This window comes from Drosophila simulans, chromosome 2R (assembly GCF_016746395.2).
Source record: "Drosophila simulans strain w501 chromosome 2R, Prin_Dsim_3.1, whole genome shotgun sequence".
Taxonomy (NCBI): domain Eukaryota; kingdom Metazoa; phylum Arthropoda; class Insecta; order Diptera; family Drosophilidae; genus Drosophila; species Drosophila simulans.
In genome coordinates this window covers 13,296,413-13,322,292 of record NC_052521.2, presented here as the reverse complement: position 1 = coordinate 13,322,292, position 25,880 = coordinate 13,296,413, and the positions used below count along the sequence as shown (strand labels likewise).

Below are 25,880 nucleotides of genomic sequence, written 5' to 3'. Positions count from 1 at the left end.
AAGCTATCAAATAAGCTAAGCTAAAATGTAATAGATTTATTTAAGATTTGGGAACCAGCTTAATATCACTTTACAATTATTCACTAGGTATATTCCATATTCAGACCAAAGGGTTCATTTACATTCATGATTAGCAACTTCATTTTGGCATGACACATTTCACGACACAAATCCACCAGATTGTCACATCTTTTGTGCGCTAACTGCATTACGTATACGCCATGTGTAAACTAAGATAAAAGGAACCCCTGAACGTAATTACACTCAGCCAGTTGTCCAATCGAACGACGAATATCTGGGCGGGATAACACATGTAATTGCCACAAATTGTCGCAGTGTCCATTTCTGGACACGCCGGCTAAGCTTCTCCAGTTCATCTAGCTGCAAACCGGCTTGGCCAAAAAGAAAATGGAATGGCGTGGAAATGGAAATGGAAAAGTACGGACACACCGAGAGAGATTTGCATTCGTAACTCGATTTGCGGTGTGAGCTCTCATCGCCACTCTCAGTCGGTTGCCCAGGATCCTGTGGCATGCAAAATGACAGCATCAGATGGGGCAGAATGGAATGGCGGAGCAGGGAGGTTGGAGGATGAGCACGAGCCTGGGCAGGACATAGATAGATGTCCCTGGCGAAGAAGGCACAGCCAGCGAGTGTGTGTGTGTGTGTGTGCCATCGCTGCGAATAAATCAAGAAAGCCAATTTATATTTGGTATATGGCCCATTAAATGAAATCTTATGAAGTTCGGATGACAATTACATGAATAATTACATGAAAGGGTAGACGCGAGCGTGTCTGCTTAGATTTTCCGCCCCGCACATGGACATGGGTGTGGGTTGGAGTGCCATCCAGCCATCCAGCCACCATGTGACCATGGAACCAAGTGGCAGTCTGAGCCCGAGTCTGGCTTTCTGTATTATTTATGTCGCGCACACGCATACCGCAAAAACCGAGCAAGGATATACAATTGCACTTAAAGCCTGCTCCATATGTGGCGGCACACCATTCGCCTTTTGGCCCCGGACACAAGCTGTAACTCAATCCGGTTGGGTGTGGGTGTGGGTCGTCCTGTGCGGATACTGCTGGCTTGTCAGCGTTGCGTATACGCCCCGTTGCCAGCCTCTGGTTTGGCTTTATGCCCAGGATGCTGCTTGCTGCTCCCTGTGCTCTCCATGGCACCCTTGCTGCTTGCTAGCTTGTCCTTCTATTCCGGCAGCACTTGAAATGCGTTTCATTTACAATTTCCTTCCTCGTCTTATGCGTCCGCCGTGCGGCACACAATGGCACACAAAGTGCAGCGCCAGGAAGCGTGGGGTACGCTACCCTGTTCACTTTGGCTTTCATGTCATTGTTATATGCTTATTGTGCCCATTGATGCCATTTCCCCACCCGCCTGTTGCGCACTCCTTGCCATTTTTTTGTGCCATTTTTTTGTGATATTTTTTTTTGCAACGGCGGCTTCCCGTTTGCCGTTAAAACCATTTGGCTGCAATCGCAATCGAATCACGGCGGCTGTAAAAAGATGCAAATGGCAACAAACCAAAAGAAATGCACCCACCTAGACAGGAGTCACAACGGCATGCCCATGCCCATGCCCATGCCCATGCCACCATCTGCATATCAAATCGACCGGGACACGCCAGCAGCGACACTGAAAAAAAACTCAATTTAGTAATATAATATAATATATCATTAAGGATATTCAGGCAAAGTTGGGCATCAAAAGCCTTGTATTAAAGTTAGGCAGTTGGCCTTACAACTATATAATCCGTATGCGTAGTTCTTTTTAAAGGACACTAGTCCTCAAATCGCGGTGTATGCATATTAGAGCGATGGAGAGGAGAACGCCAAAGAGGAGCAGCTGTTGCCAGATGGGCGTGTAAATGTGTTTAATGCCAGACAGAGGCTGCCAGGGGAGTTCCCTTTCGTCCTCCTGCTCCCTCCAATCCCCCTCTCCCCCCACGAATCGCGTCATAAACAAAGTGACGGCGACGGGAACGGATGGGTGAACCAATGGGTGGTGCTGGAGCCAGTGGGTGGCGATTGGCGGCGCGGCAGCAGCGCACAAAAGTAGGCCAAACACTCACAGACAGAGCCGCACGCACACACACACACACACGTGTGCAGCAACACACCCATACATGCATACACATTCACCCACACCCAGGAACAATCGTGGATTTCTCGACCGGATCGAGTCCTGTTGCTCGTTGTTGTCTGCTTTGTCCGCCGCCTCAACGAGTTTATTTAATTTTTCCTGCGGCTCCGGACAAGGATTTGATTTATGATTGTGTTGAAGATTACCGAAAAGTCCTGCCTGTATCGTCGCTTGAGTCCTTCGAGAAAAGAAAGCCATAAGCTAAAAGACATTCTCAGTTGAGGCAGCTCTTCTTTCAACGCAAAATGTTTCCTAAGTGAGGCAAAGGCACTGGAAACATGCTGCATTTAGCGCAATAGCTTTCGTTCAATATTTTAAGATGAAATATATATATATTTTGGAGCACATACATATCTAACATTTTCCATCTCGGCATCCCATGTTTAATTCATATTTATGGCTCATAAAACTCTATCTTTCTTTTAGTGTCGCGACTCTTGAGTATCATCAAGGAAATTCGCATCGCGGAAAAGCGCGTGAGATTGGAAAACAGGAGTGCAAGGTAATAGGATAACGAAAGATGGAACTTCGATATGCACAAGTGTGAGTGGAAAATTGGATAACCAGTTATGTAACGACCCATTGCAGCAATGGGAAATAGAAGTACTGGCACATAGCATCGAAGTATAATTACTTCTTTAAAAAGCAATCCATTTAGCTGAGAAAAGATCGCTTAAGGTTAATCGATCGTGGGTAATTATCCTTTCAGAACTTTTCCCACCACTTGCCACTCCTGCAGCCGGCTAATTGCTTTTGCCGCAACTTCTTTTGCCACTCCATTGCGAAGATCCTGCAGCAGCTAGCAAACACTCCACCACCATGCCACCACGCATCTCCGGTTGCAGCCACAAGTTGCGGCAAATTAAAGTCGCTTAGCAAACTTCGATGGCTTTGGCAGCAACAAGTTTTCGCAAGGACTCCACTGCGGAAAAACTAAACTCATTGCCGGATACATCCAAACAGATTGCATGGGTGTGGGTCCAGATGGCTTCTATGTGTCGCTTCGTTCGCAAAGTTATGCAGACTCGCCTCCAAAGCAGGCACAAACAATTGACTTTTGAGCATCGACTGTCGGTCTGTCTCCAGCTCCTCCAGTTCCGTCAGCTCCTCCATCTGCTCCTTCGTCTGCTCCATCCTCTCTCTTTTTCCTGCATCCTCTAGGTCCTTGTAGTTGCGCTGCCTTTGGCCCGGCTAAGTAAAAGGCAGTGAGCCAACATATGAGACATACTTGTTACTATAGCTCAAAGACTCGCAACCACCTTGCCACCTTGCCACCTCTTACCTTGCACCACATACGTGTATGGTTTTTGGAGTGTGGGTGGGTCGACCGCACTTTAAATGCCAGCTCCGCCCCTCTGGTCTTGTTTTTTTTCTGTTTTTTTGTTTATACAGCTTCTTTAATATATGTTAAGGCAAAGCGAAGAAAAAATCTAAGGTAATATCTAGTCGGTTGTAAGAGCGAAGTTAGGTATACACTTACAGTTTTTTATAACCTATGTTTAAATTATCAAAGATCACATTAAAAAGGATAACAGCACTAAACGAGTCATGTTAATATAGAAAAAGTTGTTAAGGAGTTTATAACTTGTATTAAGCATTCTATATTTGATACTTATTATGCATGCTAAAGTAAGTGACTTTACCATCTATTGATCGTGCTTTTGTGATCTTGATATCCCAACTTATTTCATTACTAAGAAAGTATGGATCGTGTTCTTTGAAGCCCAAAAGACAATCCCCTCAGATGATGAATGTACTTCCATCTAGGGTATAATTAAGCATAATAATAAGTAGACGAGCGGCGACCAAAGCTCCTAACAGCTCCGAACACACCCGCAGGCACAGCCAAGCCAAAGCCAAGGCAGCAGATCCTACTCCGACTCCAGTCCACAGCTCCAGCTCCATAGCTCCAGCTTCAGCTTCAGTTTCCAGCAAGTTGAGTTTTTTGCCAGAGCTGCAGAAGTTCGAGGAAAGCTGGGAAAAAAAGCGTCGCCAGCTGCCCTGTATTTCGTATTATTATTACTCACAATCGCACTGCCATCTTGCCTCTCGCTCCCGCCGGCCAGTGCTCTCTCGCTCGCACTTGCTAGCCGACTGTTGCTTTTTCCTGCTGCTTGTTGCTTCACTTGTTGGCTAAAATCGCGCATGCGCCCTGTGGGCGGCGGCAATAACAGTTGGGTAAATGGAATCCACATCCCCGCCGCATATCCAGTCCATACACACACATACACACGCAGTGCGGTTGTGTGTTGTGTGTGTTACAGGTGGGTGGCATTGGCGCCTGCAACAAATGCAAGCGGCTGATTCCGATTTTTTGTGCCGCACAGGAGGTCAAGTGCTGCCCGCCCTCGTTTTTCCATCAACTGGTTGCCGTTGTGGACTCCATTTTCCGGCAGCAGCTGCGACTGCGACCGAGGCAGCGACTGCGACAGAGGCAGTGGCAGCGACTGCGGCAGCGGCAGCGACAGCAGCCTCAACAGGCTGAAACGCTTTTCATCCCTTTTGGTGTACCGTCACCGCGCCCAAGTTACCATAGATACCAAGTGCTGGCGGGGGGCGGAGGGAGCCACCCACTGACATCCACCGCCATCCACAAGCGCCCACAACTACCCCACTTTTGTACCGCCTGGCTTCGCCGGAAGGTGACGTCGACGGCGGCTGCGGCAGCGGCGGACCGGCGTTACCTAGACTTGCTGCCCGATAAATTATCAAACTTCATAACAGTCACAGTCTGACTGCCAACGGTTCTGGTTCCGCTCCTCCAAGCCAATAGTATTCCATATGAAAAGCCAGTGTTTTTCGCCCACAAAAGTATGCCTCAGATCGAAGTCAATCGTTATAATATCCATTGAAAACCAAGTTCGAGAGTGACGCCAACCAAGTTCGCAAGTGGCAGCTGACAACGTGGCGTATACGCAACGCCAGTGCCATATGGAGTCGAGCCGTTTGGCAGCCAAGGCGCACATAGCAAGAGAAGCCGGTTGGACGAGGTGGTGGCCCACCATATGGTCGGGTAAGTAGATAGTACTCACGTTATTGCCAACGCTTTTATCGTATTAAATAATAAATGCCAGCCCGCTTATCGCACCTCCGAAGGAAGCGGAAGTGGGCTGCCCCAAAAAAAATAGAAGGGGTGAGGCACACAGAAAAAACAGAAACACACAAAAATGCCAGCATATGGCAGTTGAATTTATGACACAAAATGGGCGGAAGGAAAAGAGTGGAGCTAGCACCCAAAAATGCCAAACAAATCAAGCTGCAAATTGAATTGCACCGAAACCTTGGCCACAAGCAATTTGACATGTCCTGCCTGCTCCTTCCGTTTCCCACATGTCCATGCAACAGTGCTAGTATGTGTGTGTGTGTGTGATTGATCATAGTGATATATCGCCGACTGGCGGCAGTGCTAACACCTAGACGTCAACTTTAATTAATGTCCTCCGGAGGAGTGCGGCCAGGATTGGTCTTTGTCCCTGACATGGGTTGTGGTCGAATTTAATTTCGTTTAAATTAAAAAGAGACCAGCAGGCAGGGCGAGGGGGGAGTGCGGGTGGGTTTGGGCTGCCTCCGGTGTTGGTTTAGTGACAGATAAGCCATAAACAAGGAATTGAAACCCAACACCTGTTGATAACCCATACGACCGCCCAACCAGTCAGCCTCGTCGGCCTCATTAATTGCGCTAAACAAACAGGAAAACGAAGGCAGCGAATGTGCTGGAGGAGCATGAAGGTGGATGAAGGTGCCAGTGGAGCAACTGGAGCCCAACGAAGGCCAGTTACTACTGGGTGCAGCAGTGACTGCTATTTGCCCTGGGCTGGCTTGGCAAAATTTATGACCAGCTCATATGCAGCCGGGTTGGCAAGGACGGAGGCGAAGAGTGGGTCTGGGACAGCAAGGACCAACAGGCAGAAGTGCAGCAGCAGATATTGACTTTTTATGCTGACTGCAGGGCAATAAAAAGAGGGAAATTATTTACCTCTCGGCTTATGCCACAGACAGCAAACACATGTGTGGGTGGGTCCCGGGGTTGAAAGTCATTCCGGCCAAGAGTCGAATCTAATCCCAAAATACAGCTTAGGTTTAATGGTCTCAAATTTAAATATTGAAGTTGGCAGGCAGCGATAAAGGGAGCTAGTGAGACGTCTAGGAAGTGCACATAATTCGTAATTGAACTGATGGTAAGTGATAGAAATCGTTGCTACGTGCCACGTAAATCCCTTGCGGAAGGAAGTCTTCACGTTGGAGTACAATAAAATTCCATTAAATGCCAGCCGCGCCGTACAAGTAATCCGCCTCCAATTAACCGCGCTATCTATTCACAACTTTTTCCTGAGCTGAGCATTAATTTCCATACAGCGGCGACTTTTGGCACCGCCGACAACGCTGCGTATGCGTAATCTGTGCTTATGCCCCGCCAGGCGATGTAAGTGAGCTGCTGCGCGTAAGTATTCCACCAAGATTACGGCTTATAAATACATATATATACATATATATACAGCCATATATATATGGCAATATCTATAAAGCCATCGATAGTTACTTTTTTCAACTTTACCCCATGACATGTGAAAACATCAAAATTGTTTTAAAAAAAAAAGAAGTATAGCTTTCAGCCAGTCAGTAACATTAAATGCCTTTAAGTGCCAATTAATGTTTGACTTACAAGGGAACGATATGCTCGGATGACCGAAACATGGGCACAGCATTTGCCACTGGGGGGTTGCTACTCATCCATCGCTCTCGTCCTTGGATTGAGCACGATGGGTAATGTCCCAGCTGCCGGACTTATGACAAAAGTATGTAGTATATCGCCAGCGGCTCCATATTGTTGGCACATACTTATCGTAACTTTGGGAGCGCGCAGTAAGACTTTTTAAACATCAATTATATTTACGTATCGGAGCGTATTAATGCGAACAACCCATGGTGGTGATATATATATTAAATATATATATGGAGTCTGGGTACTTTTGGCCTGCATGGACACACCTGATAAGCAGGCATCATCATCCCTGGGCATTTACTGGCCAAACTCATTTATGACTGGAACTAATTAAACAAAGCCACCTCAGTCAGTCCTTTCACATGCGGATTTTCGTCCGCTCCTTTCATTTCGGGCACTTCGTTAGTCAAGGAGCTCAATTTGCTTACACTTGTTTCGCATTCGGTCTCGGTTTCAGTTTCAGTGCCACTGACATCTCCACTCGTAATTAAAAAGGAGTCGAGCTGGCATGAAGGAAGAACAAACTCTTGATTAAGTGGGTGCAAAGTGTCAACAAATTATTCATTTACTCTGTAGCTGCTGCACCCAAAAAAAATAGCAGCAAAGTATAAACAAAAGCGTGGGTAAGATAAAAAGTGGGCGAGTCTGGTGGGAAAACTGAATGGAGTTTTAATTAACAACACCACCGACAGGAGCAGACAAAGCTTTAAACTTAATCCCCTTTACTGTCTGCCGTACTGTGATTTCAATTTGCCATTAAAAAATGCACACAAATGTCGAATCCTAGTGGCTTTTTATAACGCCCACTCCTCTGTTGGCCAACTTGAGTGGAATTCCTATGTGGGAATTCTATGGGGCAATCAAAGTGGGCAACTACTACCAACCCAACGCATCGACAGGGGTAAATATTTTAGGAAATGATCAGAAAAATTCAACCCCGTCATATACTATGTATATATGGTATACCCAAGCCCGTATGCGTATCCCTCAATCCCAACCAAACAAAATCAAAGTTCCTTTCTTTCGCTTTTCCCACACTTTGTTTACATTTGCAACATATTTTCTCAATTTTTCTTTTTTCATTTTTCTTTTTTTTTGTTGTCCATTGGCGCTGTTATTGTTGGGCCAGCAATTTTGTTTGCATACATAAATTTGGAATGAAATCATGTGTCACATTAGCAGCGGCATCTATGCGCCGCCATTGCCATCAGGACCTCCATTATTTCGCACATATCGATGCGATACTGTTGACACACAGCCATATATCCATCCAGTTTGATTATTATCATTGGTGCGGCGCGGTCTGGTGTGGTCTTGTGGCCATCTAATGTCATTTCCCAGCGCGCAATTTGATTACAAATCGAAATTAATAATGCTGCGAATGCATTTCTCATGTACTTGTAGCTTCGCTTTTTTTTTTTGTTTTTTTTTTTTTTGTGGCTGCCAGGACATTGCTTAATTAAGTTCAGCAAATGATTTTTCAATTAACACTGACGCCGGGGCAAAAGAAATGGAAGCGGAATGAAAATATTTATATTTACACAACACAGGAGGGGCAAGCGCACAAGGCGGAGGCTTTTCCTCCTCGGGGTCCGGGATTCTGGATTCAGGATCCAAGGACTTGGTCCACTTGCAGTCCGCCCACGAAGGAGGCACGGAATGGAACGGAAACGGATGCGCCGCTGTCAATGTTGGCACAAATTGTTTGTCACGCAGTGCAAATACTTCGTGCTGTTGCTCTGGTATGCGGTATTATGCGCGATTTATTTCTCTGTCTGTGTGGCAGCAACAACAGCAGCAACAGCAACAGCAGGAGCAGCAGCAACAACACAACACAAGGAGCAACACGAAGACAGCGGCGGCAGCAGCAGCAACATCTGAGAACAACAGTGCCCCACAGCAATGCCAGCACACAGCAAATTTGATATTTGTTGATTTTTCCGTTTTCCTACGCATTTGACCCAACCCAGGCATTTCCACACAACCCCCCTCCCTCCCTCAGCAGCACAATTAAAGCCAGAAAAATGTGTAATATTAGACTTAAATGGTGAATAATGTTATAAGCTTCGAGGGAAATCTGTCAGCTTATTAACTCAACTTTACCTGGCTTCGAAAATGAACAAAAAAAAAAGGAAAGCAAAGCAGAACTTTTAATGCATTTTTATGAAGTTTTAGTAGAGAACGCTACCCCTGGCAGGGGACTTAATTTTATTTACATTTCGCATTTTGCGCTCTAAAGTTTGCCAAAGTAGTTGATTGGCTTTGCCTGCCACCAAATTGCAAAATAATTGCCACGGCAAAGAGGCAGACGAGGCAGTGGCGCTAGGTGGCAAGAACGATTGCGAAACAAGCTAATTTCATTGAAAGTGATGCTCGTTTGTGGCCTGCCACCACATGGGTGGTGGTCCATTACAAACACCACCCCAAACTCACTTGCAACTTGCAACCAGCGCAACAAAAGCAACAAAACCCGCTTGTGATGACGGCAAGTTTGTGTAATGTAATTAATTAATTACGGCGAAACAAGGTAGTTACATGTACAGTTATGGCAGCAGGGAAAGTGGCTGGTCGGGGTCACCTCCCACCGGAGAACCTCAACAGAGCGGCGATATTACTTCGGTTTTATTAGCCAGCCAGCTAGCCAGCACAACCCTTTCCCCCACCCCCTCCCCCTCGACATTCCGGCACGCGTAGTTTTGGTGTCTGCTCGGTGACTAATTACAAATTATAGTGCAATTAATTCTGCTTCCTGGCATTATTAGGCGCATCGGACGCGGGCGTAACACAAAACCAAAGGAGCAGCGAAATGCCAAAAACACCAGGAATACCTTTGGTAAGTAGATGAATATTAAGTGGAATCTGGAAACGGGTGCAGAAGTGACCGACCGTCTCCGATTACGGCCAGTGAAAGTGGCAGCTGCTCCAAGTGGATTACGATGGCGTCGCCAATCTCCAATGGCCACGTGTATGCTCGTAGCTATAACCTGAAATCCAAATGTTATTGCTTGAGAATACACGTAGTTCACCGAGATTTGTTCAGCAATCAAAAGCGAGGAAACCCGGTTAAATGAGCTGGAAAATGTTAGTGGCTAAAAGTTAATTAATTTAACAGGTTATTTGTTTTATGCAATTAATTGCACAGTGGAACTGCAGACCTTAATTAAAGCGATTTTCTTTCTAACTATTGCAGCGAAATACTATATTTTAATTAAAGTCATATAGTTATTTAATTGGTAAATACCCTTTAAGTTTATTTGCTCTTCGCGGGAAGTTCTTAAAAAAAAGATTGCTGATATAATACTCTTTTTTTCTTAATTATGCATTGCGTATTTTTCATTTTTCAGTTTGCTTTTTAAGCCGTTTAATGCCAATTAAGGTTCCAGGTCAATTGAAGTTGAAGGAAGTGAATTGAATGCTCGTGAAAAATTCCACTTAAGTAAGTATTTGTATCTCAATATGAAAAGAATTTCACCACAAGTGATTTCTCACTCAAAAGGACTCAAAACAGTTGAAAGTAAGCACAAGGACATATCAAAAGCTTGATTACTTTGAACTGTCAGTTGTAGTTTGAACCATTTTAATTGCGATTCTCGAGTAAAACACATCCTGCAGGCGAAAGGTAATTGATTTGGTAAATAGGTGTATATATAGTTAGTTATTGCCACCAGCTTAAGTTTCTGGTCAGAGCCTTGAGGAAATATTTGCCGAGAATATATGTACATAAATACCCAATTAAAATGTTGTGCTAGCAATCACAGCTGAAAAGTAGGCAACACTTTGTTTGACTTCTGATTAACAACATCCTTGGGGCTTTTCGGTGGGATAAAAGGGGTTGGGGCGCATAAGGATAACGCCGCGGGGTTGGCTCTCATTCCCCCGACTGCGAATGGGAATTGACAAGCCTTTTAAAACATGAAACACAACGTGGAGAAGATAGATATATATACATAGATATGTATATGTGTGTGATTTGCATTAATGAGATGCAAATGATTTGTTTATTTTTTTTTTACTTCTTTTTCGCTGTCAGTTGCCAGCTTCTTTGTGGGGCCCGCCTTTATTGAAAAGTTGCCGGGCGGCCCGCCCACTCCAGCCGGATGAAATGAGCAAATAATAAGAAAATATTGATAAAGATGTTAATCAAAGGAAGCTCACGTTGCTCATATAGGCAGTCGTCGAGTACTTGCGACATAATAAATATGTATGTTTTTTCCCCCCCCCAATCCCCGCCAGCGACGACCATCGGCATCTACTGATGCTATCGCTCCATGTCCCCTTATCCATCCAGCTACGCATACAAGAAGTGCTCCACGGCTGTCATGGCTGTCTGGCCCGGCACGCCGCCACTCCGTCATCGTCGTCGTGATGTCCCTGCTCCTGTCTCAAGTCGGCAGTCGGCACATGCGATACAACACGACCCGCTGTTTATTATTGTAAGTCACTTGGCTTGGCTCACATCAGCGAGCTGGAAGATATGCACAGTGACAGCACAAGTTGCCACCACCAGGAGCAACTTCATCGGGAGCAGCAGGCGAAGGTGGAAGCTGTTCAGACAATTTGCATTGTTTTATTAGCATATTGTAGCTTCAAAGTTTTGGCACTGCTCACAGTAGCATAGCCATGTCCTTGCGAGATGATGACACAGGACATTTTGACGTTAATTTGGACAAGGATTTCCATCCGCAGATTAACATTCGCGTTCATTTTATTTATTCATTCATTTAAATTAATTATAATGTAATCAGCGCGTGCTTTTTAATTGCTAAAATCATAAGCATAACTTATAAAGAGATTTTCTATCCATTCAACCCCGCTTTACAGGCTATGAAAATCCTGTTCCGGAAAAATGATATCCATTATATGACTACCCCGAATTGGTTTCGCTCAGTTTGTTTATAAGGCGGAAATATGCAAATCGAGCTGCTACTTCTGATGTTGCATAATTTGTTTGTGTTCCAGTCAAATTAAATTGCCATCGCTATTAACATTTATGTAAATTACACAACCATTTTCGGATTCATTAGACCCAAAAACCAAGTCCAGCTGGAGATGTTCACCGCCCATAAATGAAAGTGTGCACTTAATTTATGTCGTATATATATTTATACACATTTAGAAATAACATTTTTTTTTTGTTTGTTTAGCAATAGCAAAGAGTCATAGCTACTAGTTTTAGTATTTAGTACGTATAATTAAGAGTTATAAACCGTTCGCGAACTTCGATTCCGACCGCCATTGCTTACCAAATAGTTCTAGAAACACGTCGCCACATTCACTCAATCGCATCTCAGCTTAATTACCATGTACAAAGTAGGAGTACGCTTATAAAACATAAATGAAAGCAATAAAATTACAATCAAGAATTTCACATTTTTTTTTTTTTTGGCCAACAACTGGCAAACGTTCAACGACAATTTCTCATGAATATTCACAGTGTGTTTCCTTTGTGATGGCTTTTTTCGGCCCGTTTTTTCTTTCTTTTTTGTTAAAATGATGTTTCGACAAACAAAATATATTACAGTTGACAATCCTATGGTATTCCATAAAGCTAAAGCAAAGAGCTTGGGCAAACAGTAGAAGCATCAGCGGAGGCATCGGCTTGGGCTTCGGATCGGGCTTGGTTATCGGCCGGAAGGGCTTACGGCTGTTTGTCCGTCCGGTTTCGGAGGCGGAGTCCTAAACGATGTGGCGGCTGGCGCTTCGTGGGTTGAAGGCAGCTCGGAACGGAAAGTTAATTAAAAATGTTCAACGCATTTTTCTCAATAAAGGGGCAAACAAGGATGGGCAAAAAAAGTTAAGTTTAAAACGCGACTAGCTTGTGGTGTGTGTGTATGTGTGTGTGTGTATCCGTACATGTGTGGCTGCTTCTCACGTATTTGGCTAATTAAAAAGCCGTGCAACATTATTAATATATATGTATATGTATGTATATCCTGACTTTTACCTGCAGGTGCAAGCAGGTCAACTACGCGTTTCCGTCACTCCTTTCCTGGTCGAAGCTCAAACACGCTCTCACACCCACTAACCTCCCCCACTCGGAAATCTACCATCTACCCAGCTAACCATACATCCATTCAGCTATCCATCCATCCATCCATCCATCTACCACCCATCCAACCCAGACACATTCACACGGCACAAGCACACATTCGAATCGGAGCGGGGGCGTCGTGAGTCGTGGTTGATCTCCGGACATAAGTACACCAGACAAATTATCTAAAATTTACTAGCTCCTTTATGTATAACATCTTGTTATGTGGGTAGCTACTTTCGGTTGGTTTGGGCTTGAGTTCGGATTCGGGGATTCGGAATTGGGTTTGTGTTGTGTACGTTTCTGGAGGCTCGCCACTAATGCCTTGCTTATTCTGCTGATGTTTCTGCTGTTCCCATTGCCGCTGTTGCTCCCGTTGCTGGTGTTCCTGCTGGTGTTCCTGCTGCTGCTGCTGTAGTTGTCACTTGGTTTGATGTATGTTGTGAAGTTTTCATTAGCTGCTGCTCCTGTGCCTTGTGGTTTGTGCCAGCATTGAGTTGGCAATTTGCTGCTGACGTTGGGCTGTCGCCTTCTATAAAATCAACTGTTTGCCTGTCATCCATCATTGGCCTGGCTGTTGCCTCGGCTCCTCCTGCCGCTCCTACCGCTCCCACCTCTGTTGCTCCTGGCCCAGAGGATTGTTTTGACGTGGCAACTGCTGATGTTGCTACCGTTGCTGTCGCGGGCTCGTCCGGTTTGTTTTTCTGCCTCTGCTGCTGCTGCTTCTGCTGCTGGTCATTCATAATGCTGGGTGCTTGTAGTGGGCAGCTTTGCTTTTCACCTGATGCCGTTGCTGCGGATGCCCCCTCAGCTTTCAGCAACTCTGGCAAATTATTTTCTAATTGCCTCGCCTTTGGCTGAGTCTGATGGACATGGACGTGGGTGTGGATCAGGGTCTGATCTGGTTGTTGAGTGCCGTCCGTTGGGGGCGATGCTGCTACAGTAGTTTCATCCGACATATTTATAATATCCGCCGCAACGAAATTTAGATTTTCCAGCGTCTTGGACATGCCCGCTATTTGCCCATCCCCATCCCCATCGCCATGCTGTAGCTTTTCTTGCCCAGAATGCTCCACCACCTCCACTTTCTCCTGGCCGGGCTTGTCCTGAGCTCCTTCCGCTCCCGTTGCTACTGCATCATTTATGCTCGATGTTGTCGGCTGCTTGCGTCCCTGATTTGTTTCGACATCTGAAATATGCAGGGAATTTGAAGGCAGAGTGAAAATAAAACAGGAAATGACAAGCGAAACATTTACAGTGAACATTTTCCTGCGAATTGAGAAATAATTTCATGCATATTACGATTATTGTATACAGACAGAAAGACGTTAAGAGCGGCTTTGCTGCTCCACGACTATTGAAAATGCTTCAAAATCGAGGGTTCCTTGGTTCCTTGGATCCATGGCTCCACTAACTCCCACCACCACTCGTGCCAATCCGGCAGTGCTCTCGTTGGCATTTATTGCCACCGAATCTGTTATTTGCTTATTTGTATTGCTTGTTTGGTTGTTACCAACTCACACACGAGCTTCCGGAGGCGAAAGGGATTTCCCGTTTGTCGAGTGGAATTCAAATTTGAATTTATCTTCCAAACGATTTCACACACAGCCAAAAAGGACTTCGTGGCAACGAAAACAGTTCTGCCATCGCAAAAAAAAATGGGAAGCTACTGGTGTAAGTCGAAGTTCGGATATTCTTCACACTCATATGACAGATTTACACAGATGAAAATCGCGTTTAAATGCAATCATCATAATCGCATCAACTAATTACACAAATTCTTTGCCCTGGCTCATGATAATTGCACTTATTTGCGTAAAATAACCCGAGGCTAATTGTTTTTCTAGCGAAAGGATGCAATTAAAAGCACGAATTGTTGCGGATTAAATGAAAAGAGTTCTTATGAAAAAGCACCTTTGATGCACGCATTATGCCCACTGAAAAGGGTATGCAAATGGTTGCCACAAAAGTTAAGAGTTTAAGCCCTCGTTGCGAAAGTCAATGAAGTGTGCTGGCCCCACTCAATTAAGGCGAGGGAATGTCGCCAAAGCTCACCTGCTGCATCGTCCGCTGCTGGCGTTGCTGCCGCGGCTGCTGTTACTGCTGTTGCTGCCACATCTGTAGTTGCAACATCGCCGCTGGTGGGTTCATCTGTTGCTGCGCTCTGGCCCCTTTGGGCGGCCCCCGCTGCTGCCATGGCCGCGGCCACCTGGTTGCGCAAGCCAGGTATGTCAGCGACGTTAATACGCTGCAGACGCACCTGCATCAGCCTTGCGTTGCCGCCGTGTCCCAGGAAGACGCGACGCACGGTGGCGAATTGCTCGCGGCCCTGCAGCCACTGGCCCACCACGGGCAGTCTTCTCAGGTTGGCCAAGGCCACGCCCACGGCGGCGGTGGGTCCTGGCGGGCGTGGTTGCTGCTGATTCTGTTGCTGCTGCTGCCCCTGGCGCTGTGCTGCAAGTTGGCTGAAGAGTCGAGTGACTATGAGACGGGCACGTTGCATGGACGCCTGCTGGCCAGCACCGATGCCGCCTGCTCCTGCCCCACCAGCTTCTTGCTGTCCTCCAGCTGCAGCATCTGCTCCTGCGCCCCCTCCTGCTGCCTCTGCTCCGTCCGCGCCCGCTGCCGCTGCAGCAGCTGCTGCTGCTGCTCCCTGGTTGCGTGTTATGATGAAGACCTGGTGCTGGGCCATGATGGCTGGCAGCTCGAAGCGATGAAAGAAGAACACCATCGAGTGCTGGAAAAAAGAAGGGGCACGAGTGTGAATCTCAGACAGATATATGGAGCAGATAGGATGAGAGGTTATGCCACGGTCGCCGGGCACGTGAGACCGGTTTCGGTCTGCACGTGAGCCTCTGGCCCGACTGGAAACAATGCCACAATGCCACAAAAGGCCAGTGGAGAATGGCAATTTGTCATGCACTTGACAGGCGTAAACATGGCCGGAGTTCGTTTCCATCATTGTCGCAGCGTCGTTGCATAACGCATTCATTATTCGCCATGGTTACGCCATTTGGCCACGTATAGCACTACCCACCTGGGTGAATAGGTACGAGGAGAGCAGGGCCAGCGTCCTGTACTGTCCACTGAAGCGATAGTGATACGCATAGAACGCAAAATGGTACAGGTAGAAGAATCTGCAAGTGAACAAACGAAACGAGTTAGATCCAGGCTCAAACAATTGTCACCCGAGAGGCAGGCGCATCCGTTTCACAGTCAATGGTTGGAATAGGTACAGTCTAATAGATTAAATAGTCAGATCTTAGTCGAACTTTAAGCCTAATAAGATGGATAGATGGATGTATAACTAAAAGGGTTTTAACGAATTCATACCTTGAAACGAATCATTCTCAGTTTAAGTGAGTAAAACATTTACCCCATTTAAAAGTGGTGTCAAAAGTGTCAGGCACTTAAGAAAATCGAGACCCCATCCTTGGATAGAACATAATAGAAATAGCCAAACAATTTGCTCACATCCATTTTAAAGCTGCCAACAATAAAAAACGAAAGAAATCGTGTCTGGAGCTTCGAAACCCACATCAAATATCGGCGATCATTGGGCGGAAAGCATGATTACCATTCCACCAAATGGTATTTAGTTGACAAAAATAAAGAGCAAAAACATATTGGTTTCTGTTTTTCTATTTTACTGCCACCTCCTTGAAACTGCCATTCCGGTTAATTTTTTTCTGTTTTTTTTTTCGGCTGGGCCGAGTATAAGCTGCGGAGAAATGGGTCAGACGTGTGGCGGATGGCGCACGGCGGATGGAGGTGGGAGGAGCGACCCTGGGAGTCCAGGCCATGACATAAGAGTAACAAGTAACAAGTAACCGTAGCCGGGGCGGGCAAATATCAAACTGCCAAGACAACAGCGGCGGCGGCGAGAAACCGAATGGAAACGGAAACAACAATGGCCCCATGGATGAGGGGGCAGAGGAAACGGGGGGCAAAATATAAAAAAATAACACTCAAGAGGATTTAATAATATAAATAATTGCTGGCGCTGTTAGCTGAATTGTAGCTGGCCCAAAGACAACAAATAAAAAACACAATGGATGGCCGTAACAACAACAGAAGCAACAATAATGACGGGCGAAGGCGACTCATTGATAAGCAATGGACAAGCGGACAAGCGGACAAACAGCTTGACAACCGGACAGAGGACCTTTGGCGTGGCCAGCGGAATTCAACTTTAATTTATTTTTACAGCCATCGGGGGGCAGAATGGATACGAATCGGAAACGGAATGGGGATGGACATGGTGGTTTGGGGCATGGCCATGATTGAGTTATGTTATTGAATTTAATTCGAGTTGATTGTGTGCACACACACACACACACACACCGAGTAACCCAGAAGTATCCGCCATCAATATCAACAGCGACAAATGAAGACACACGACTCTTATTTAGCAAGCCTTTCCAGGGCATTGCGCAAGCTGAGGAGCACTGAGCGTTGAGCATTATGGACACATGCCCGCCGAACGCTTGCCAGCAATTTCCTCAATTTCCCTCGCACTGACACATGGCCACATGGACCCACACACACAGAGAAACACCCGAATCCTCGACGCCGGGTGGCTGAGAAGGAAGTGCGGGCTGCAGGCACGTAGACAACACTTATCGCCCGTTCGTTTCCGTTTCATTCGCTTTCCTAATGTAGCGTAGCGTTGACAAGCAGCAACGCCTCGTCCCCGCTTCCGCTCCTTACCCTTTCCTACGATGCCACCCGTAACCCGTAACCCGTACCCTTGCCCAGACAATGCTCCTCCTCCTCCTCCTCCTCCTCCTCATCCTCATCCCACTTGCACTGCCAGCGGGCGCACAGTGCACTGTCATCTGTGAGTACGTCTTGGAAATACTTCTTAAGGAGCAATATCGTGTGGACACTCAAAACATCATTGTCCGGACAAATCTCTCTTGAGCGGACAAGTCTTGAGAATGGAGAACTTCGCATGCTTAAGTTCCATATTAGGAAAGGATGGTTTGAATACAGTAATTTTCAATATATATTTAAAGTGATCTGAGTTTATAATTTGATTAACATAATTAGAATAATATTTTTTTTATTAAAGTGACTCAGTTATTTGTAAACCAGGTATACATCGATATTAGTAACTCAACGATTGAGTAGAACTACTTTCTCTAAATCAATACAATCACAGTCATACTACAAGACATGAATCTTACAACTCTTTGCCTGCAATGAGCAATCAGTTTCGATTCACCAACGACCAAGGTGCGATGTGGCAGGACGGATGTGCGCCAGCAAATACTGTTGGCTTTCATATCCTTCGCACCAAAAGCGGAAGTGGGCGGGCCAGTGGCAGGATGGCAAATAGGACAACTGTTGCATGTGTCTGCTGCTGAGTGTGAGTGTGAGTGGGGGGTGAGGTAGAGTCTGAGTCGGGTAGCGTGGTTAAGTAAGCACCTCAGCTCAGCTCAACCTGATGGCAAGTGTGAAATGCTGCTGTTGGTTGTGTCAGTTTTTGCAGCAACGATGATCCGATCTGCGTCATAAGTGTTTATTTGTTGCAGGTAAACACCGAGGGGGCGAATTAGGACGAGCAGAAGGAGCCATGTGGGCGATTCGTAATAGTTAAAGTGCTCAATGAGCTTGTAAGCTCCTCTGTTGAAATGGCTGCTTTTAATAGCATTTGCATACACCCATATGGGATTGCATATCTTTGAAGGGGCGGACGGGGAACCATAGTGAACAGTGGAGAAAGGATATCTCTTTCAACAGATGTAAGTATGGGTTCAATGAGTTTTTGATTCGCAGGTAGAAACTCGAAAGCGGAGTGCCGGTGAGTGAATGCAACTCGAAACTTAATTGAAATATCACAAAAAGTGAAGTGTTTGCCATGCAAACACCACGCATTCCATTGCTCTAGCTTTCTCCTCCTGTTAAATGCGTGAAAACGACCCATTTTCGTGCATAAATTGGAACAGAGTTGTCGCATATGCAAACAGCAGACAAAGGCACGTTGCGCATACGCCATGTTAACAAACAAAACAAGCTGAAACTGAAACAAACAGAGTACAAACACACACAGCCACACACATCAACTGGCACACACAACAATGAAGCGATTTTGCCTCGTTATGAGCACTCATCAACTGCACCTTTGAACAACACCCGCCCAGCGAGAATACGCCCAGTATACGCCACCCATCCAACCATCCACCCAGCAAAGCACCCCCCTTTTTGAGCCACTTCTGTTGATGGGGGTCGCCGCCCGCGCGGTTGGACAAAAGTTATGGCAGAAAAACAAACTTGACGCAATTATACTTTGCGTAACATGATCTCAATCAACACGAAAACAGCCAAAGGAGTGCAAAGCGAAAGGAAAATGCCAGCCCATTTCCTTTCCCACCAGTTTTGTCCGGGGGCTCCCTTCACCATGGTTGCCAATGCCGTTGACGTTGAGGCTAACCCGCCGACACCGTGGCCACCTATTCAGACCGTGAAGCGGCAACAATGGCAGGCGAATATATATGTTATATGCTCCCCACCTATCCCCTATATATAAATACGTATATATATATATTTATATATATGTGTATATATTCGCTATGTTTGTTAGCGTAACAAGCGTGTAAACAAGAGGACGAAAGCGGAGACGAAGGCGGCTACTTGAGGCGCGCTACTGTAACCGACCTGAACCCATACCCCTTTGCCCAACCACTTTGGCCCCCGACTCCGGGTCCCTGGCATTTGCTCTTTGATGCTTGGGTCCTCAGCTTCGTCAGCTTCCTCGCTTTCAGCTTTCAGTGTTCAGCGTTCAGCTTTCGCAACGCGACAAACAATCTGCGCAAGACTTTGGATTCGTAGCCAGCAGCAGGCAGCAGGATGAAGTGGAGGCCAGCAAAAGCAGGTGTTTCTTTTAGCTTTTCCTGTGCGTTTGCAGCTCATTTAATACGTGTCGTCTGCCCGTGCCTGGCAACCAGATTTAAGCACAAAAGGAGCATTACGCGCCGCAAGAAGCCACAGGGCAAAATAAGAAGCCCAAGTGAAAGGGCTGCCGGGGGATTGGGGGTAAAGTCCGGGTGTCAGGGGCTTATTATGCTCCTTCCGTGCGAATATATACGTATAGTGTAGTCAGGGGTGGTAGGTGGTAGGTGGTCGGGGTAGCCTCGTTAAACGGCGATTAAGAAGAGCCGAGACAGCCGCTCCTTTGATGACTTTAAAGTCAATTAGAATGAATTGAAGGCAATTGACAGGAAGTTCGCAAGGTTAGAGTTGGGCTGGATGGCTAAAATGAATGGAGATGGAATGGAGGCCGGAGCAGCAGCTGAAGCAGCAGCTGAAGCCCGAGGTTTGCCACTTGACAGTTTTAAGCTTCCGACTGCCATCTGCAATTGCCATTTGCAATTCACGTTGATTGCAACTTTTAGCAAAGTTTAAGTACACAAATTAGTCTATGCAATGAAATTAATACCATTTGGCGGACTGCAAGGGGCGGCGCTTGAATTGGAACGGCTGTAGTAGTAGTATCTAAAAAGCAAAAAGCGCCGCCAGCTTGTTTGTGTTCTATGCTAACTTCAATGCCAGCCGGCTTGCTCCTTAGCCGACTTGACTGCCTGCCTTTCGCAGACCAAGTTAACCACAAAAACAGGCGAGCAAATACGGAAGCAGGAGGAGCAGAAGGACCGGGCCAGTAAGCCCCACCACCTCGGGCACGAAGGAAGGAAGTCAGGAAGGAAGCAGGAAGCAGCAGCACAAGCAATCCCGGCCCTGTAACCCATAACCGCAGGACCCACAACAGCGGCGCCAGCAAGAACAAGAAAGAATTCCTAACTCGCCATGATGAAATTCGTAATACCCTAGCAAATAAGTGGACTTAAATCCAAGATGATTACAATATATAATAATTATGCTCATTTAACATATGTAATCATTTACAATAGATTTCTTTTCTAATTATAATAGCACTCAAAAGCAGTTGCCTTACGCATGTTGTTTAAATTTCGTTATCAAAAGCCGCTTTCTTCGAATTATACACCCCCCATGCAGCTAGGGTACAAATATACTGTTCCGGAAACCCCTTTCACCGCTTGGGGCAGTCAATAACAGCAAAATTAAACCGTAGGAAAGCACACACACTCGAACCTGCCCCTCCCCAACCAGAAAACACACCCTCCAGACACACAAAACACTCACAAACATGCTGTTATGGTTCCGGTGGAGCGTCCTGGCCATATGGCATATGGATGTGCCAGGATTCCGCACTGAATTAATTTCACTTAAAGCGAGGAAGGACCCAAGACGAAAGCTCCTTGGACTTGGACTTAGACCAATACCCATGCCCATACCCAATCAATGTCCTTTATAGAGCTACCTATGCGAAGCAACATCAGATATTGTTTGCCATTCAATTGCACAGAAAAGGATTCGCCCGGTACGATGCAATTGGATATTTTTTCATTCAAAAGTTTTGCAAAAAGTTTGACAATCTGGGCGAGCAAATGATGAGTTATGCGAAACTCGAAGGAGCGCATCAGACACAAAAGATATTCCATTTGGCCAGGTGCACATCACAACCTAACAGATTAGTAGCGTCGTTGTGGTCTCGCCGAGGAACTATCATCGCAATCTGGACTGCCTTTTCATCTGTGCTGGGAGAAATGCGAGACAAAACGATGCCTTATGCCTGCTTCCCATGAATTTTTAATTTGTGCCCCAGTAAATTCACGTAAGGTGTAATCTTGCCCAAGTTATGCTTTTCGTCTGGCCGCTTCCCAGCTGCCATTTCCATGGGAATCCACAGGACAAGCTGTGGGCAAACAGGGCGAGCACATTTAAAATCATTCGCGGCAATGAATCTTTAATGAATATAAATATACGACAAGTGGTCCTCGAGGAGACGACGACGAGACTCTTCACTGGCCAAAATTTTCGGGAGCACTGATAGCCTTTTAATTCGGCGCAAATTACGCAAAATCAACACCGCAAGGCGGTGGCGTGGCCAGTGATTGAGGCTGGATGCAGGCACATGAATTCATAATCAAGGCGTGCGGACCTTGGCCCTCGCCGAAAAGGGAATTTTCGAGTGTCTTCTTGAATTATTGATGGTCCGTTCAGCGCATCGTGGAAATTGATGTCCGGAAAAGTGTCCGAAAAAAAAAGATGGAAATAATTTCTTGCGGCGGCCGCTCTCAATTATGCAAAGTGCGCGTAATAAACCGCAAAGTAGCTCTGTTTCTGGCGAGGATGGGGTTGTCCGCTGTCCTGACGTGCATGGTCATTAATGTCGATCGAACAACGGGAATGAGCAGCTCTAAATTTCCATAGCTTTTTTCTTCGAATTTCCCCCCTTTTTTTCGTTTTCCGCTGTGGGGGCAGCGTGTTTATTTAAATGTTTGCTAATGGTGCGGCTCAGTTGGTTGGGCCAGTTGGTCAGGAGCTATATGCATGATGGCTATATGGAGAAACGGCGCTTGGGTTACGCTTGTTGACTTAAGTGATGAAATTCTCTGTTTGCCGGTGTCTGTGTGTTTGAGTGGGTGGATGGATGAGTGGGTAGAGGGAAGGACGCGGACGTTGGCGAGGGAGGGGCCTGCCCCGCCCCCTGGCGAAGGGGTGGCGGCCACTGGTCGATTTGTTCCGGCCCCGGGGGAGGCTTGCGCAAGCCAAGTTAATTTTCAAATAACAAACGGGACGCCGGCGGTTGGATTGGGAGAAGAGTGCAAAATACCCGGACTGAGACCAAAGAGAAGGAAAATATGCGAACCGAACGAAATGAACTGTTAAGTGCTGATGACTGAGGTGGGTTGGGATGGCCAAGATGCCGGGTGGAAGCTATTATCTATGGCCGGGCAGCGGTAACACATAGATGCTGGAAAGGATTGCAGACTTAATGTAATTGAATTTGTCATTTGTCCGGGGCACGGACGATTTCACAGTAAAAACAAAAATAAACATGGCCAGAATGGAGATACTCTGCTGGTCTGGATACGTTTGGGAAAAGTAACGATTCCGAACTGTTACGCACCTGAGCCAATGACGCTTGGTGATGCTCGTGTGACAGCAGATGGCATCGTATTGATCCGCGATCCAGACAATCAGTATGATGTAGAAGGCCGTGGTGGTGTCATTAAAGAACTCCGACATGATGGCTTCCATACCTGAAGAAATAAATACAAATACAAGCGTTAATGGGAATGCAAATGAATCATTAGGCACGCTCTTTCCACACCTACGAGCGCCAATATGACAGTGAGCAACGGTGCGATTGGGAACCGGGCGGACACATTGTACTCCAGCATCTGCAGCAGGTCGACTGAAAGAGAAAACAATATCCTTAAAGTATATTAAAACTTGGCTGTCTACAAATTTATTACCTATAAACACAAAGATCTGGTGGTGTGAGTAGCGCAGCAACATCGACACTGAGAAGGTCTGAAACACAAACTTTTTTTAGTAACTATAGAATCCCCTTGATTCACTTGACTTACGAATAGTAACATCACACAAAAGGCAGCCGGGTAACTGCTCCAGGCTGCCCACCACATGGAGACGAAGCGATAATGCTCGCCGGTTATAACATTCCGCAGGTAGCCCTTATTCTCCTCCTGCTCGGCTATAGTTCGTACGGATGCCATTAGTAAGTCATCATAGCTATAAACGAAGGGAACATAGTTACAAAATGCAGCTGAACCTTAAACCAAAGAAAATTTCTTACCCTAGCAAACGTTTGAGCAAATATCGCGTCAAACTGTCTCCAAAACACTTGTCCGTATTTGGATCCAGTTGGACAGTGAGCACGGGAATGCGTAGACGCTTTCTCGTGGATGACGACAAGCGGAGGTGGCCGTACTCCAATGAATACTCCACAATGTACTGCTCTTCTACAATAGAATATGCTCATTAGGGAAAACTATATAATTAATATTTAGAATTTCCAACCATCATCCTCTTCGTTCTTGAGCTGTATTGCATTTGGATGGTCGTAGGTGTCCAGGATGTTGATGGCATCAAAGTAGTAGTACAGGGATTCGTTACTGTAAGCGAAGGTTGGTCGGACGGGCAGACCCAGTTTTCCCAGAATGGACTCGTACCGTTTAAGCGTGTCGTGATTTTGCCGAGTTTGGGGTCCAATGCCATAGTAGCTGAAACAAATTAGTATACATGAATGTACTCCTTTATTAAGGATTGTTTTGTATGCTCACTAGGAATCCTTTAGGGAGCGCACTATTTCTTGGTCCCTCTTGATTCCCTGCCAAATTGCTCGCTTCTCCGCCAGGTGAGGAATGATCTCCACTCTGCAAAGAAGTACTGGCTTAACAATGATTGAAAATATGTTCCAAAGGTAATCCATGCCTGATGACGCCTTCGCGCGGCCAGTTCTTAACCTCCTGCAGGCAAGTGCAGGGATTCTTGATGAAGGAGTTGTGCACGTAGATGAGCGTGAAGAAGAACAGCAAGGCCTTGGCCAGCAGCAGGAACTCAATGGTCAACTGCACCTTCCTGGAAATGGAAAATCATATGCGGGTGATAAGGGTGGGCAGATAAGGGGGCCAATGACTCTTACCTTGGAACCAACTCCGCATAGGTGGCCGCCGCCCGAAAGTATATGGCATGGAACAGTCGATCCCGCATATTCATCATGTTGTTCTGCAAGTCGGGAAAAAGATAAGAGTGCTGTGTTCTAAACAAACCATGGGTAATTACATACCTGTCCACCACCACCTAATCCGCCAGGTAGCACCCGATTGCGCCCGTTCCCATTTCCATTCCCGTTGATGTTATTGATTGCATTGGCCACCGCGATCTCGGCCGCGTTTTCCGGCAGCACAGCGGCCATGGCTGGAGTTGAAGGTTGTTACTTCCGCGTCTGGTTGGTTGGCCCCTCTTCCGCAGTCCGATCTGATCTCAGTCTACGGATATTTCTCAATCTTGATCTCAGAGAGTTGGCTAAAATTCACTTGGCGGACCACAACAACAACAACCAGGTCCGCAGCAGAGGTGACCAGCGAGCGATAGTAATTATCGATAGTTTGGTGAAATATTCATGTTTTGGGGAACAGTAACGGTTCAGCTGGTGCAAATATATAATTTTTTTACAAAATATATAATTATTACAAACAACTTTATATATAATAAAGATGCATCCACTTTACCATTATATCAGGTCCTTTTATTTCGTTTTCTAAAAATTAACTTATAATAAATCGGTTCATGCAAAAGTTAACGTGATTTGAAACTAAGAAGTCTTTAGAACCAGTTCCATCGGCCGACAGCTAAACGGAACAAAGCTCAATTCGGAACCAGCGCCGGCAACAGTCCACAGATGAACCAGCTCAACCGGTTAACCGTTTGCTAAATAGCGGCAAGTTCAAATTTGAAAAAAAACCCATCAGCTTAACCAAGAGCAAAAAAAACAACAAAAAATTCGCACTGCTACCTAGGAGTTCATCTAGATCGGAGACTGACCCGGAGGGCACACATCACGTCGGTCAAATCTAAGTCACTGGCGAAGCTAAAAAAGCTCGACTGGCTCTTCCACTCCAGCAAACTTCAAATGAGCTCTCAGGCTCTTTTAATCAAAGCCATTCTCGCTCCAACGTGGAGTTATGCCATCCAGGTGTGGGGAACTGCCGCCAAATCCCAGCTTAATAGGCTCCGTGTGGTCCAGTCGAGAGCTGCACGTCACGCATCTGGGCTCCCCTGGTACGTGACGAACATGGTCATCGAAAGAGATCTGAAAGTTACCCTTCTTGAGGATCAGATTAATTTCCACAGCAGCCGTTATGCCGACAGGCTTATGGCCCACCCGAACCGACTAGCAACTATCCTAGCTGATCCCATCTCCCTCCGAAGACTGAAGAGGGTACACCCCGGCGATCTCCTTACCCGGAGGATAATATAACACATTACATTTTAAGTAATTGATAACTAGACTAGATTTTTCTTTCTTTTGTACTTTATAATTAAGATACCACTTGGTCTCATTTATCTTTATCAC

At 46.1% G+C, this 25,880-nt stretch overlaps 2 protein-coding genes across 2 annotated transcripts; both read right to left on the bottom strand.

The window, feature by feature from the left end:
- Positions 1-2,964: 2,964 nt before the first annotated feature.
- Positions 2,965-5,191, bottom strand: LOC120284353. Its single transcript, XM_039291465.2, has 2 exons — positions 4,187-5,191; positions 2,965-4,133 (listed from the first exon to the last, which is right to left on the bottom strand). Exons 1-2 carry the CDS (start codon positions 4,352-4,354, stop codon positions 3,900-3,902), a joined length of 402 nt encoding a protein of 133 aa, XP_039147399.1. The 5' UTR covers positions 4,355-5,191; the 3' UTR covers positions 2,965-3,899.
- A 6,771-nt stretch (positions 5,192-11,962) lies between these two features.
- On the bottom strand, positions 11,963-24,911 carry LOC6734698 (membralin). Its single transcript, XM_016168180.3, has 13 exons — positions 24,591-24,911; positions 24,447-24,529; positions 24,236-24,382; positions 24,085-24,177; positions 23,822-24,024; positions 23,598-23,763; positions 23,371-23,533; positions 23,257-23,314; positions 23,112-23,195; positions 22,908-23,040; positions 15,951-16,050; positions 14,969-15,650; positions 11,963-14,102 (listed from the first exon to the last, which is right to left on the bottom strand). Exons 1-13 carry the CDS (start codon positions 24,717-24,719, stop codon positions 13,243-13,245), a joined length of 2,901 nt encoding a protein of 966 aa, XP_016027898.1. The 5' UTR covers positions 24,720-24,911; the 3' UTR covers positions 11,963-13,242.
- Between the last annotated feature and the right edge of the window lie 969 nt (positions 24,912-25,880).

What these genes read in the sequence shown, in the direction of transcription:
- LOC120284353 (XM_039291465.2), bottom strand. Translation starts at nt 4,354, where the DNA reads ATGTGGATTCCATTTACCCAACTGTTATTGCCGCCGCCCACAGGGCGC. An exon ending in GGCAAGATGGCAGTGCGATT is followed by an intron (nt 4,134 to 4,186) that starts GTGAGTAATAAT and finishes TTTTTTTCCCAG; the next exon opens with CTTTCCTCGAACTTCTGCAG.
- LOC6734698 (XM_016168180.3), bottom strand. Translation starts at nt 24,719, where the DNA reads ATGGCCGCTGTGCTGCCGGAAAACGCGGCCGAGATCGCGGTGGCCAAT. An exon ending in CCGCGCGAAGGCGTCATCAG is followed by an intron (nt 24,178 to 24,235) that starts GCATGGATTACC and finishes ACTTCTTTGCAG; the next exon opens with AGTGGAGATCATTCCTCACC. An exon ending in CGCTCCCTAAAGGATTCCTA is followed by an intron (nt 24,025 to 24,084) that starts GTGAGCATACAA and finishes AATTTGTTTCAG; the next exon opens with CTACTATGGCATTGGACCCC.